The 16,103-nt window shown below is 48.6% G+C and overlaps 1 protein-coding gene across 1 annotated transcript in view; it reads right to left on the minus strand.

Moving 5' to 3' along the window:
- Positions 1 to 16,103, minus strand: part of abca2 (ATP-binding cassette, sub-family A (ABC1), member 2) — a gene marked incomplete at both ends in the record, with an annotated part of 250,124 nt that overhangs the window by 80,364 nt on the left and 153,657 nt on the right. Inside the window, 6 exon segments of the mRNA XM_084338063.1 lie at positions 239 to 413; positions 534 to 594; positions 7,460 to 7,571; positions 8,784 to 8,889; positions 9,058 to 9,271; positions 11,137 to 11,465. Of these exon segments, the coding sequence (XP_084194189.1) occupies positions 239 to 413; positions 534 to 594; positions 7,460 to 7,571; positions 8,784 to 8,889; positions 9,058 to 9,271; positions 11,137 to 11,465 (997 nt within the window).

Genomic DNA, 16,103 nt, shown 5'->3' on the forward strand with positions numbered 1-16,103 from the left:
CACACACACACACACACACACACACACACACACACACACACACACACACACACACACACACACACACACACACACACACACACACACACACACACACACACACACACACACACACACACACACACACACACACACACACACACACACACACACACACACACACACACACACACACACACACACACACACACACACACAACACACTCACACACACACACACACACACACACACACACACCATGTCCCACATGTAGTTGGCCAGCCAGTATATGACCGGGTCACAGCCACTGACGAACTGCAGGTGCTTGGCCTTGGTGGACTTCTCGGCAACCAGGAACACCACGAAGCTGGCCGGCACAAAGGACATGGCCACGATGATGAAGATGGCAATCACCACGTCTGTGCCCTGAAGTCTGGCGGCAGACGGGAGAGGGTGAAGAACGGGGAGAGAGTAAGAATAGATATACACACACACACACGTGGAAATCACTGCCTTGAGCTGTGTCTATATCTAATGGTGTGGGACGACTTACAAGTAGTCCAGAGAGAGGCTGGCGCTGGTTCTGTTCATCGGGTGGTTTGTCAGTGTGATCCCTGCGGAACACAAGCAGCTCTTAAGTCATTTAGACGGGGACGCTTTATTCACATGATCAGTCATTGAATATAGTATTATCTGTATCTGGTTAAGGTTAACCGTCTGTAGTGTGGTAGTGAAAGGGTTAACCCTCTGTAGTGTGGTAGTGAAAGGTTAACCTTCTGTAGTGTGGTAGTGACAGGTTAACCTTCTGTAGTGTGGTAGTGACAGGTTAACCTTCTGTAGTGTGGTAGTGAAAGGTTAACCTTCTGTAGTGTGGTAGTGAAAGGTTAACCTTCTGTAGTGTGGTAGTGAAAGGTTAACCTTCTGTAGTGTGGTAGTGACAGGTTAACCTTCTGTAGTGTGGTAATGAAAGGTTAACCGTCTGTAGTGTGGTAGTGAAAGGTTAACCTTCTGTAGTGTGGTAGTGAATGGTTAACCTTCTGTAGTGTGGTAGTGAAAGGTTAACCGTCTGTAGTGTGGTAGTGACAGGTTAACCTTCTGTAGTGTGGCAGTGAAAGGGTTAACCCTCTGTAGTGTGGTAGTGAAAGGTTAACCGTCTGTAGTGTGGTAGTGACAGGTTAACCTTCTGTAGTGTGGTAATGAAAGGTTAACCGTCTGTAGTGTGGTAGTGAAAGGTTAACCTTCTGTAGTGTGGTAGTGAAAGGTAGTGTGGTAGTGAAAGGTTAACATTCTGTAGTGTGGTAGTGAAAGGTTAACCGTCTGTAGTGTGGTAGTGAAAGGTTAACCTTCTGTAGTGTGGCAGTGAAAGGTTAACCTTCTGTAGTGTGGTAGTGAAAGGTTAACCTTCTGTAGTGTGGCAGTGAAAGGTTAACCGTCTGTAGTGTGGTAGTGAAAGGGTTAACATTCTGTAGTGTTGCAGTGAAAGGTTAACCTTCTGTAGTGTGGTAGTGAAAGGTTAACCGTCTGTAGTGTGGTAGTGAAAGGTTAACTTTATATAGTGTGGTTGTGAAAGGGTTAACAGTCTGTAGTGTGGTAGTGAAAGGGTTAACCTTCTGTAGTGTGGTTGTGAAGGGGTTAACCGTCTGTAGTATGGTAGTGAAAGGGTTAACTGTATGTAGTGTGGTAGTGAAAGGGTTAACCATTTGTCGTGTGGCAGTGAAAGGGTTAACCTTCTGTATCGTCATAGTGAAAGGGTTAACCTTCTGTAGTGTGGTTGTGAAAGGGTTAACCGTCTGTAGTGTGGTAGTGAAAGGGTTAACTGTATGTAGTGTGGTAGTGAAATGGTTAACCATTTGTCGTGTGGCAGTGAAAGGGTTAACCTTCTGTATCGTCAGAGTGAAAGGGTTAACCATTTGGTAGTGTGGTAGTGAAAGGGTTAACCCTCTGTAGTGTTGCAGTTGCTATGAATTATGGCGACGCTCAGCATCATCTGCACTGTACTTCACTTCGTGCACTGAATAAAAAATTCCACCATGTACCTTTACATCCCAACATTCGTCTGGCCACACCCCCGTCCGCTTACCTTCATAAGCAGGTGTGTGGTCACCTACTCGCCTCCTTCCCAAACTTTAACCACAAGGTGAGATCAAGGGTCGCAGCGGCGTCTGATGCTGAGCGTCGCCATAGCTCATAGAACTTGGTTATATACATAACCTTACGTTCTATTTCATTATGGCTTTCGCTCAGCATCATCTGCACAAGAGAGGCTGAGCGGGAGCCATAGCCCGACAAATGTACCCCGCTGAGGCCCCCCACAACCATCAGACCGGGGAGGACCGAGCCCCCCGACCCTCCCTAATGGAGGCTTACGGGAGGGAGACGGATCCGACCGTGCGAAGAGGAACTCAAGCAACTCAACGCACAGGGTGAGCAGACCGTGGCTTGACCCCACAACTACACACACGCACAACCCGCATGCCACCAGGGAACGAACGGAAGGAACAACCTCATTACTGCCCCCAAAATCAACCCCGTGGCAAGGCTGTAGCAGCGGAGCGCGAAGGAAGACCCAGACCCACTGAAGGGACTGGATCCCCTGGAAAAAGGGGGCCCGGAGAGGTCAATGACGCCAGGCATCAAGACCCCACCAGGCGGTCACTTAGTGACACCGCCCCCCACATCGCCAGCATATTCGGATAAGGCCCCTCCAAGAGCGGGCCCTTTCCCCCCAATAGCACACCGCCTGGCAAACTGACCCTGCAGAACAGCATGGCCGTAAGCACTCAAAAAAGGTCACCCAACGGAAGCAGGCAGCGCACCGGGGAAACCAGGCAGCAGGCTGTAACCTGAGCCTGGAGCACTGCGGACGAGACAGGCGCCAAAGGAGTCAGCTGAAAACAGCCCCCCCGGCGGAAGGGGCGTATGCTGGCATTGTTGATCACCATGACAAAGCCTCCATTAAAAAAAACCCACCCAGAGGGGTCGAGGCAGAGAAGGCTGACATGATTGGCAGACGTCATGAACGTGCAGGGGCACACTCAACCGGGCAACCCGGGAGTTGACTCTGCCCCAACATACCAGGGAATCAACTACCCTCTCGGTACAGACGGTGGTTGTTCCTATAACCCCTCAAGAAAAAACTCCAAAACACACCTGCGGGTATACACTGGCTATACCGCAGTACAAGTGTTTAAGTTTTCAAAAAAGGGTTATTCCAGGCCTACGGGTTGACGAAACATTACTTCGGACCGGGCCCGGCGGCTCGGGAAGCACAGGGTTATCAGAGGAGGTCCAAAGACCACCCCAACAGCCCCCTCTTCGCCACGCGTGAGAGAGGAGCAAAAATAATGGAGAACCAGCCCTAAGCACACCGCACTTGGTATTCCCAGGCGGTCTCCCAACCAAGTACTAACCAGGACCGAACCTGCTTAGCTTCCGAGATCGGACGAGATCGGGCGTGTACAGGTTGGCATGGCCGTAAGCCATTACAATAGTGCAGAGTACAACATGTGCCCAACAAAGGGTCTCCATAACGCCTAACCCTGTGACACCCGGGCCGACCTGGCATTTTTCCCCCCGAAAAAAGCACAAGTCCCTCAGGGTACCAGAACAGCAGATCTGCATCCCCGGCGGACAACGGGTTAACTGACCTGGACCAGCGCGACCAGACCAGTCCCATGCCCTAACCACACCGACATGCCCACTCCAGAAGAGGGGGTAGGTATGCGTGTCGATCTAAAACATGAAAAGAGGGCGCCACCCAGACGGTCCCAATTGTACCGCGCTCAGTGGCCCACCCCAAGGGCGTGAGACCCCTCTACCTATGTTCTGATCTATTCCGTTAACATCCCCCAGATATGAACGAGAATTCATCGAGACAACCTAGTAAACTGGCGCTCGGAAGAGACAAAACTCCATCCCAGTTGCCCTATAAAAACGATGTTTTAATAACGAGCAACCAAGGCGCACTTAGCCCTTGCGTGATTCTTAAGAGAAACACCCCGAGCTAGCACTATGTACGCGTCGAGACCCAAACACATCAATGGATAGTCTAGCAAGACACCAAACATTGTTCCTCCAAGTCGCCTGGGAGAACGACACGGAGCCGTCGTGCTTTATGTACCTTCCTCTTTTTATTCAAAAAAGAAAGAAACACAGACTGACATGAATCCCACGTGACGCAGCTGAGGGTAATTTTTTTTTACATTTTTACATCCCACCACCCTCGCCACAGGGAGGAGACGGAAATCCCCAGAGAGACTTCCCACGTGAGCTGTATAGATTGAAAAGAATATATTGCAACATTGAGCTATGTAACACTTGGGTTAGGGCTCTCCGAGGAGGAGACACTGAACCAATACACACTCAATAATCGAATTGAATTGAATTGAATACACACATAATAGAGCAGAACTCCTTTTTGAAGTTCTACTCACCTTGACAATCTGAGGAGGAGGCTCTGAAACTCTGAGGAGGCTCCCTCACAGGGAAGGAGAGTCCGAACTCACAGAAGGCACTTATGTGTTAATATGTGAACACACTGTTCATTGTCATTACAGGCTGAGAAAAGAATACATTCCTCAATCACATGTCACTAAGCATAGCTTCATAGGTTAATTAACCCCCTTAGTTGTGAGTTCACGTTACATGAACACACATGTTCTCATCACAACTAACCAGAAAATTTTTACACGTGTAAACAACAACCCGATTTCTATGGAGAGAGAAGCTATACCAGTGACAAGACAATTCACACACAACACGCGTCGTATCCTCAATGTATTGCAGCAACACACGTTTAGGAAAACATCGTTATTACAAAGCATTTAGAAGGGAAGGAAAGAAGAAGTGTTTAAAGTCCGGTCGGGACTCCTACCTTCACCCTGAGCGCAGGCCAAGAGAACTGCAATCTGGCTAACGGGACACCGAAGTTGAACACAGCATCTCCTGTGTTGGCGATGAGGGTAATGTCGCTGCGCCACCCAGCCGCTACGTTTCTCCATGTTGACGCAGTCCTCGCTGGCAGGGCTCCCGGTGTAGGTTCGACTAACATCCTCTGTCAAAGATGACGTCGTAGTCAGAGTGTTTAAGGCATGTTATAGTCATAGCAACGTTCACCAGTGTAGCATTAAGCTAACAGCTGTCCGACTGATAGCAACAAGCTAACGTTTACTAGCCTGGTAAACACAGCGAGCTAGCGCCGCAGCTAACAGCTGACTGGCTAACACAGTAGGCCACAACTAGCACGCCAGCTAAGCAGCTATCCGACTGATAGCAACAAGCTAACGTTTACTAGCCTGGTAAACACAGCGAGCTAGCGCCGCAGCTAACAGCTGACTGGCTAACACAGTAGGCCACAAACTAGCACGCCAGCTAAGCAGCTATCACCTGAACTGTACACAACGACATAACAAGCCACACTTCAGACAGGCCGCTGTCCAAGTCCCTCCCCCCTAAGAGGGAAAAGAAAAAGAATGTCAAACACAGTTTTCAACGGTGATCCAGACATACAGCGGGGCCAGCACAGTTCCCATTTCGGGCTGCAGCCGACTTTGAGCATGGAACTCCCGATAAAGAAGATCCTATGCCCACATTTCCTCGTTAGGGTATACTTTCATTTTTATGTGAAAGGTGGGGCCTGCACAGGACAGAGAAGCATCCGCTCGAGAACCCTGGGTTCACCAGGACCTGGTCGCGGCCCACTAGATTGACCATCATGGGCGTCAGACCAAGATCCTCCGACCGCCGTTTAAGCCGAGCAGAGGACCCCAGTCTGGAGTCTGCGTTTTGTAAATTGTCAGCTAACTCTCACAGCATCAACAACAACCAGAGCTCGCAAGCAAAACAGTACGTACCCATCCTGGAAACAACCGCTTCTCACAACAGTCGGTGCTTCCCACAGTCCAGCTGTGTGGCCGGAGGGCAACCCCATCCAGCCGCAGCAAGGAGGACTGTAGCTGGGGAGCATGTCAGCGGCGTGAGCTCCTAATACGAAAAAGCTGTTGAAGGTCAGAATGATCATCATCTTCCAGACACTCCAGTAACGAAGACAATATCGCCGTATTTTCTCGAATAGTGAGAGAGAAAATAAAGATATGATGTCAACGTATCTCGTTCTTTTGTTTTCCAACTTTCTTCTACTAACAACCTCGTCAAGTGGGGATCTACCGAAGGCACTTCCTTGTGGTGAAAGTGAAGGAGGCGAGTAGGTGACCACACACCTGCTTATGAAGGTAAGCGGACGGGGGTGTGGCCAGACGAATGTTGGGATGTAAAGGTACATGGTGGAATTTTTTATTCAGTGCACGAAGTGAAGTACAGTGCAGATGATGCTGAGCGAAAGCCATAATGAAATAGAACCCTTTGGTAGTGTGGTAGTGAAAGGGTTAACCCTCTGTAGTGTTGCAGTGAAAGGGTTAACCCTTTGGTAGTGTGGCAGTGAAAGGGTTAACCCTCTGTAGTGTTGCAGTGAAAGGGTTAACCCTTTGGTAGTGTGGCAGTGAAAGGGTTAACCCTTTGGTAGTGTGGCAGTGAAAGGGTTAACCCTCTGTAGTGTTGCAGTGAAAGGGTTAACCCTTTGGTAGTGTGGCAGTGAAAGGGTTAACCCTTTGGTAGTGTGGCAGTGAAAGGGTTAACCCTTTGGTAGTGTTGCAGTGAAAGGGTTAAACCTCTGTAGTGTTGCAGTGAAAGGGTTAACCCTCTGTAGTGTGGCAGTGAAAGGGTTAACCCTCTGTAGTGTTGCAGTGAAAAGGTTAATCATCTGTATCGTCGCAGTGAAAGGGTTAACCCTCTGTAGTGTTGCAGTGAAAGGGTTAACCCTTTGGTAGTGTGGCAGTGAAAGGGTTAACCCTCTGTAGTGTTGCAGTGAAAGGGTTAACCCTTTGGTAGTGTGGCAGTGAAAGGGTTAACCCGCTGTAGTGTTGCAGTGAAAGGGTTAATCGTCTGTAGCATCGCAGTGAAAGGGTTAACCCTTTGGTAGTGTGGCAGAGAAAGGATTAACCATCTGTAGTGTTGCAGTGAAAGGGTTAAACCTCTGTAGTGTTGCAGTGAAAGGGTTAACCCTCTGTAGTGTGGCAGTGAAAGGGTTAACCCTCTGTAGTGTTGCAGTGAAAAGGTTAATCATCTGTATCGTCGCAGTGAAAGGGTTAACCCTTTTGTAGTGTGGCAATGAAAGGGTTAACCCGCTGTAGTGTTGCAGTGAAAGGATTAATCGTCTGTAGCATCGCAGTGACAGGGTTAACCCTTTGGTAGTGTGGCAGAGAAAGGGTTAACCATCTGTAGTGTTGCAGTGAAAGGGTTAACCCTCTGTAGTGTGGCAGTGAAAGGGTTAACCCTCTGTAGTGTTCCAGTGAAAAGGTTAATCATCTGTATCGTCGCAGTGAAAGGGTTAACCCTTTTGTAGTGTGGCAGAGAAAGGGTTAACCCTCTGTAGTTTGCAGTGAAAGGGTTAACCCTTTGGTAGTGTGGCAGTGAAAGGGTTACCGTATGCCGCAGGGTTGCCCTTGGAGGCGGGCAGGTTGGCACGGAGAATGGCGTTGTTGAGCACGTTGAGATAGGTGGGCATGCTGTGGTAACCCTTGTTGTTGTACAGGACCTGAGAGGCAGGGGGGGGGGGGGGGGGGGGGGGGCAGCTCGGTCAGTGGCAAGTGATTATTTAAGCATAATCTAGTCTATAGGGAGGTGTAGTGGTTACTTCCTGGTCTATAGGGAGGTGTAGTGGTTACTTCCTGGTCTATAGGGAGGTGTAGTGGTTACTTCCTGGTCTATAGGGAGGTGTAGTGGTTACTTCCTGGTCTATAGGGAGGTGTAGTGGTTACTTCCTGGTCTATAAGGAGGTGTAGTGGTTACTTCCTGGTCTATAGGGAGGTGTGGTGGTTACTTCCTGGTCTATAAGGAGGTGTAGTGGTTACTTCCTGGTCTATAGGGAGGTGTAGTGGTTACTTCCTGGTCTATAGGGAGGTGTAGTGGTTACTTCCTGGTCTATAGGGAGGTGTAGTGGTTACTTCCTGGTCTATAGGGAGGTGTAGTGGTTACTTCCTGGTCTATAGGGAGGTGTAGTGGTTACGTCATTGGTAAATTGGTCATTGGTCCGGCCGGTCCACCACCTTGAAAACGCAATGTATTTGCCCATTGCCCATTTCTAAATCATCTAGTTTAAAACAAATAAAGCATGAACATTCGCATGGTGTACCTTTCTGTGCGTATTCATCCACAATCTATAGCTCAACATGAAAATATTCGCAATGAATCGTAAAAAAAAAAATCACAGAATTTTATTTCAACCAAAAAAATGCTTAAACAATAATGTTAGTGATAGAAGGGAACTCATTTTGTTCAAAAATGGAAAGCTTTTCAATGTTCATGAGGTAGAATTGTTACAATAGCCGATAATCCATTTTCCCAATGACAAATCCCTATACGGGTGGACCGTGCGGGCGGTCCAGGGTGACGTCAGACTACACCTCCCTATACAGGTGGACCTCGCGGGCGCTCCAGAGTGACGTTAGACTACACCTCCCTATAGGGGTGGACCTCGCGGGCGGTCCAGAGTGACGTCAGACTACACCTCCCTATACAGGTGGACCTCACGGGCGGTCCAAAGTGACGTCAGACTACACCTCCCTATACAGGTGGACCTCACGGGCGCTCCAGAGTGACGTCAGACTACACCTCCCTATACAGGTGGACCTCACGGGCGGTCCAAAGTGACGTCAGACTACACCTCCCTATACAGGTGGACCTCACGGGCGGTCCAAAGTGACGTCAGACTACACCTCCCTATTTCAGACGAGTGCGGGACTCTTACCTGGGCTGACCTGCGAACCGCTATCTTGCGAACCATGGGGGGTATGTTTCTCCCGAAGGATGCTGGGATTGACTTCTGTATGTTCCCTACTGTCATACCTCCGTATCTTTTGACAATGGATACAATGGAAATGAACAGAATTAATGAATAACCGGATGTAAATAAATATCAAAGGAAATTCAATTGTTTTGATTTGGTTAGTAGACTTTCCCCACGAGTCACAGTGTGTCCTCTTCCCCTCTATAAGTGTGGACGTGCGTAGCGGTCCTCCTACCTGTGCAAGCGCAGCCTGTCGGATGTGAAGAGGAGATACTCGGAGACGTTGCGTCCCGTGATGTCCACCAGGATGTCCCCCGTCACCACCTTCACGAGGGGGGGCCGACCCCCGACCCCGCTGGGACAGGAGAAGCCAGAGCCCTGCATGGAGCACGTGCAGCGCACCGGCTCACGGACCGACAGGGGCAGCGTCGGAGGTGACGTCACAGGCTCTGCTCAGGAAGATTCATGAAAGAGTTATTAGGGGTCTCTTACCACACACTTTGCGAGGGTCTACCGGCTCGGGGATGCATTTTCCGCAAAACATGTAATATACCGTTCGAAACATCTATTTGCCGCCCTTCGAACGCCACCTCACTCGAGCAATTCTGTGCCTCGGTTCTCGAGTTACATGCCGATATGTCAGGCGAGCGTCTTTTTACAGGCCACACGTCAAATGACCATGTCGGACAGTATACGCTCGAGAACTGACCAATCACAGCTGATGGCGAAAATGATTGTTCAGCGTTGTAGCCAACGAGTGTCCGCTTCCAACGATACCCCAAGTGGGGGGTGCGCATATAGGAAGTAGGTGAAAGTTGATGAGCGAAAATTACTTGTGACTCAGACATCAGATTTCAAATGGATTTTGGAACTTTTTTGGTGTTGGTTTACTAAAACCTCTCTCAAACACTCATTTCTGAACGGATCTTTATAAAATGTACTACATAAGACTTCAGGCTATGGAACTGCATTGTTTTCCAGCTCATACCTTTATGCTGGAATAATGGAATCTGGAATCTATATCTGTTCTTAATTCATTCAGGGTTGATGCTGTGTGTCTGTCACCGCCAGACGTGTGTCCGTTTTGACGGACGGAAAAGTCCGTAGAGGATGAACTTTTGGAACTGACAGATACGTTACCATCCGCAAAACAGAAGTAATAGGCTACCTTCTGTAAAATGTCCATTCAGTTGATCGCAGATCAATGCTACATTTTTATATGTTTTTTATGAAGCTAGACTTTTTCTCTAAGAGACAAGCTGGACTTTTCTTTCTCTAAGGGACAAGCTGGACTTTTCTTTCTCTAAGGGACAAGCTGGACCTTTCTTTTATACAAAATATGTCCCACTGCATAGTGAATATTCTTGGTAATTTCTTTGGGTATCCACATTTATTATTATAATTTTTTGTAAATGTACTTTACAATGATATGTATTATGTATTATTATGATATGTGTATGTTGAGTATTATATTATGGGCTCCACAATGTGTATACTCCTGCCATAACTCTCTTATGAGGATCATTGATTGATGTCGCTATAAAATGACATATGCATGCTGTCATCATCTTACCTGAGTAAGGCTCTCTGGAGCTGAAACGCGTTGGTGGTGCAATAGTCTTTATTGTTGTATTAAACCATGTCACAATAAAGACACTTGAATGTTTGCTACGGAACAGTGTGCCTTGGACATTTTCTAAGTATTCCAGTGACTATATATATATCGACCTATTCTACTAAGGACCTCTTAATTGCTAAGAATAGCTGTTACCTTGGTAATAATAATGGGTTTAAAAAAAAAATACAAATACAAATAAATAAACCAACAAACCTTGTGTTCACGTTTCATTACACGACTAGTTCTGATCATCATCAGTGGTACTTGCTTAAAAAATACACATTAGAGAAATATAGAAATGAGTAATGCGGATAAACAAAGTTATGGTATATTGTGTTATGTAGTGTTGTATTGTATTCACTGCTGTCAAGTGAATCAAGTTTTTTCTTTCTGTACTATAAGTAAAAGTATATTATATAATGTATTATACAAATGTATGGTATATGAAGTAAAAGTAATGGAAGAAACAATTTAAATGTAAGGGGGTAGGGATCAATAAGCTTAGCTTCCCTCTACTCCTTTTTTGAACATGACAACTAACTAACTACATTGCTCTTGACTTTTTGTTTATCATTTTCTTTTTCATTATGATTGTTCTGTTTGAGCTTTATATTGTGATTTGTTTGGAGGAATGTGGAGAATACATGTTTTCATTCATTCATTCATCCATACTCATCCCGAGGCAGACCGACTCACCGTGCACGGTGGTGGGGGGCGCGGTGGTGGTGTAGTTCCACAGCCCGTCCTCGAAGCGAGGGTCCGGGTCGTCCGAGGGTGCCGGCGAGGGCGGAGGGGGCACAAAGTTGGAGAGGGGCACGCCTTGGGTGAAGGAGTCCAGGCACATGGAGTCAAAGTAGCGGGCGGCGAGCGTCTTGGAGTCGTTGGCGCTGGGGTTGAGCGTCTGCGCCAGCTGGTCCAGGGTGCTGTTGAAGGGCGTCTTGAGGACACAGGTGGCGCCCACGCCCGAGGGCAGACGCAGCGTGTCCACGATCTTCTGGGGGCTGGCGTCCAGGGACAGCTTGCTTCTGAGGAGAGCACGGTAATGCTGGCTGCTATTAGATACACTTGACAGATGCTTGATAGAAAAAGATTCTCAACTCTATTATTTTCTATTGAGGCGATAACGTCATGGATTTATTTTGAATTGTAATTGAGTTTTGTAAAAACAACCATGAGTGGATTACACTGAAAAATACAGAAATAGGAAAGGAATATATTTCTTCATTGTGTCACCTAAACTCTCTATCACGTTTAGGGCTGACCTTCGAATTTTTTTTTGGCAATCGAAGCTTCGGGGCTGAGCTTCGATTTTAATTCGAAGCTTAATCTTTTTTTTTTAATTATTTTTTTTATTTATTTTTTTTATCTTATGTTGTGGGACTTGTACAGCACTTTGGTAAACTTTGTTGTTTTTAAATGTGCTCTATAAATAAAGTGGGTTGGATTAATTAATTAAGTAGCCTGTTGTGAAGGGCCAGATTAAACCGAATATATATATTTATTTATATATATATATTTAATTGTATTTGTATATTCTCTAATATTCCCTGATATCCCTTGTATATTCCTTGTACAATATGCATTGAATATCCATTCTAGCCTACTGAACATCCCATAATAGTCTCCATTCTACTATTGGTCGAGACCTTGGTGCCAGGCTGCCATACCCCTCAGACCCAGTTCAAACGTACCGCTCGACATGTACGAACAAGTCCTAGTTCCGCGTAGGAATTTGGCTACCGCACCACTAATGGGACTATTTGTTCATAGTGCGTATATATACTGCGCTACTAAAGTAGGACTTTCTTTTCAGTCCAGTTTCTTACCCTCCAATAGAGTCACAGACGTAAAGCCTCCCCGCGACGCCACGTGTGGGAGTAAGGCCAAGTTCGCCTACCATCGGTATTGAGACATCGTGTATATTAATATTTGAATAGTCATATTTGGCACTATATCGTCGAGTTGGACGTAGTCTATTAAGCTAATAATAGTCTGTTAATATATAGTGCTTCGTGCGGTGAGAATACTACCGTAGTCAGTACCCCATCGTTTCGGGCAGAGAACTGGCTGCTTACCCAGGGTGGTTGACCCTATGTGAAGCTGCACCCGAGGAGCCCCAGAGCCGACGAGCGAGTGGACCTGTATACCGGATTATTCTACCGACGACAGCCCGCCTTCCCAGGCACGGATTATGCTTTGGATACTTTGATTATTCCATGGATAAAGACCCCCGACACTGCCGTGTGTTGGAACCCCCCCCCCCTGGAGAGGACGCAAGGTGAGGAGACGCTCTGCAAGACGAGGTCTCTTCACGTCTCTCCCCCGTGGACCGGAGAGAGCCGGCCCACAAAGAGTCCACCTGCTTTCATCTGTGGTCCAAGGATCGCCGGCGCATTGAACGGCACTACAGTGGGTTCACCTGGGATACCCTTGGCCGGACGAGGCAGCTGGATTCTACCCCCCCCCCCCCTCCTACTCCTGTCGGCTTACAAGCGACCGGATTAACCCCCTCTAGTGTATCCAGCCTATAATCATTAAAGTATCATTGCTGTTATTCCTTAACTATTCCAGGTCGTATATTTACCACCTGCGCCTTCAGAGATTGGACATTCTCTATTGATATACCGACGAATACTCCTTGCCATAAAAGTGCATACTATTTCAATTCATAAATGTAATTAAGTGATTAAGTGCTTATTCTACACACCATCGCTGTGTAGGAAATAAAGACCTATTTCTAATTCGTACATTTGTGTTGGATCCGTTTCATCTACGTGAGAGTGTTCATGATAATATATTTATGCTGTGTACTGGGTGGCCGAATATTAAGTACAAAGGTAGTGGTAGTAAGTATCATATCTAGTAATACAGTCAGGGAATTGTACCCCTCAGTTACAATTGGTCCTTCGAGCCGGAGGGTAATTAGTGTAATATTAATATAGTGTTATTAATATTGAAATGGCCTATGATGAACACTCCACGAAACGATCCTCCTAACCAACGCCCGCAGCGCGAACGACGGCTCCCTCAGTACTTAGAGGCTTACGCTGTCAGTCAACAACCTAGTCTTCTACTAACAGTAAACGCGGTAAAACTAGAAAGTAAAAGTATGTCTAACCCCAACGCCCAGACTACCCCGACCATAGAGGCCCCTACGGGCTCTAATGTAACTGACCAAGTTCACGGTGGGGACCAGTGGGAACCAGACATGACTTCACACCCCGCCAGTACTGAAGAAGTAGTCCCCGATGAGTCCCGGGAGGAACACAACGCTACCGAGAGAGAACTCGGCACGGAAGAAGACGGGGAGAGCACCGTGGAGATAGAGCTCCAAGGCTCCGCAAGGAGTACCCCGAGGGAAGGCTCCCCTATACAACCGCCTTCTCCCAGCGAGGCAGAGAGGACCCTACAGCAGGCATTCCTCGTCAGCCTGAAAGCCTCTACTGAACGCGATAGACTCCAGGGTGAACGCGATCGATTGCAGATACAGCAACGGAGCGAAGAAGAGCACATACGCCTGGAAATAAGACGCATTCAGATGGAAGAGAATGTGGCCCGAGACCGAGCAGACAGCCAGCGAGCAGCTGCTGGTGCTCTACGGGACGCAGAGCGCGACAGACAGCAAGCGCAACTAATAGAACAGCTGATCAGACGGACAACACCCTCTCCCTCCGCCAGAGGCTCCAGGAACTCGTCTAGACACACCTCCAGGGCGGCATCCCCTAGCCGAGTAAACAACCCTGAACTTGACCAACAGACGAGGTCTATACCCCCCACAGACCACCTCCCCCCACCGGTCCAAGCGAGACCTAGCAACCGGGAAGGAGCAGCATATCCTGTGGAGAGGCTAAACCAGAGACTACAAGCACTGGATGACCTAACTGAAGACGAAGAGGAAGAGGAGGAGAACCACGCCCGAAGACAGCACAGTACTCTACCGGACCAGGAGGTCCGGTACAGCCCAGGCTATACTCCCGCGGAGCTGCGCTACAGACCCCCGACTCTATACACGGGTGAGCACGACGCACGACCCGCACCGAGGAACAGCACCTGGACAAGCGGGCCATGGTACACTGCCGGTACCAGCCCATACCAAGGAGCGGGAGGAGACTCGCCTAGGAGGCCTCTCCCCCAACGCTCGCCGATGTATCCACAGTCAGCGTCATACATTGGCACGCCTATGGTACCCGACTTCACCCAAGAGAACCGGGCCCAGTATACAGAACTCCGCATGTGTCTGGAGACCATGTTGGTGGATGTATTGGATGAACGCCACAAATACGCCATCCTACTGCAGCACTTAAAGGTGCCCCGCGCACATAATATAGCGCTCGCCTACGCGACTTCCACCACCCCATACACAGCAGCGCTGGTAGCATTGGACCAGAGGTATGGGCGCATATGGGATTACGTGATCCAGGAGATCCGACACATCGACCGCTTACCCCCAGCAATAGACAATCGAGCACTGGACGACCTGTCCATCAGAGTGCAGTCCCTGGTAGGGATGTTGGGAGCGCAAAGAGAGAAGGGGAAGTATGAACTTTACGCCAACTCAAATGTGGAAAGGATTCTGGAGAAGCTGCCGCCCGCTCGTCAGGAGCGCTTTAGGCGGTAGAGGGACCACAGAGACCCGAATGGCCCCGAACCGAACCTCCTCGATCTAGCAGACTTCCTGGCGAGAGAAGTCAGCAGCCTACGGCTAGATACATTCGGACGGAGCACCCCTGGCTCCAGAGAAGGAACCAGACGACTAAATGATGGAAGAAGATCGGTGACTGTGATGCACCAATCGGAGTCGGTACCGAGCAGCAGGAGCCACAGTACCCCCTCCAGAACGGAGAAGTGGAAGATAGTGTGCCCCTACTGTGAGAAAGAACACTGGCTAGCGCAATGTGACTCCTTCCCCAAGCTGAACGCGGAGGAAGCAGGTCAATGGATAAAGTCCAACAAGCGCTGTTTTCGCTGTGCGCGCTCACACATGGCAGCCGAATGCCGCTTAAAGAAAAGGTGCACCAAGTGCGATGGAGCCCATCTGGACATACTTCACGACAGTAACAGACAGCGCCCTTCACCTGCACCATCCAGCCGCAAAGCGAGCGTCATGTACATCGATCCCGCCAGCAGCAGTGGAGCCCGAGTACTCCTAAAAGTAGTGTGTGTGACACTAAGCTACCAGAATAAAGTCCTGGACACTTACGCCGTCCTCGATGACGGGTCAGAGAAGACCCTGCTGCTCGCCTCCGCTGCGGCCCAGCTAGGGCTGCGGGGAAGCGAAACCCAAATGACAATTCGGACAATAAGACGAGATTTGAAGACGATAAAGGGCGAGAATGTCTCATTCTCTATCGCAGCAAGCGGCCAGCCTGAGCGACGGTACCAGATTGCAGACGCTTTCACCAGCCAAGAAATAGGACTGTCGCGGTACACATACCCCGTCGCCAAGCTGATGGAGAAATATGCACATCTGCGCAAGTTACCGATCCCGCTCATAGACAATGCTATGCCGACCCTGTTGATAGGCTCCGACCATGCAGACCTCATTGTCCCGATAGACCGGGTTCATACCGGACCCCGAGGCTGCCCTGCAGTAGTCGAGACCCGTTTGGGATGGACTCTCCAAGGCCCGCTCGCCAAATCTCTCAACCGAAGTACAGCCACTA

Source organism: Notolepis coatsorum, assembly GCF_963971535.1.
Source record: "Notolepis coatsorum genome assembly, chromosome: 1".
In the NCBI taxonomy this organism is placed as follows: domain Eukaryota; kingdom Metazoa; phylum Chordata; class Actinopteri; order Aulopiformes; family Paralepididae; genus Notolepis; species Notolepis coatsorum.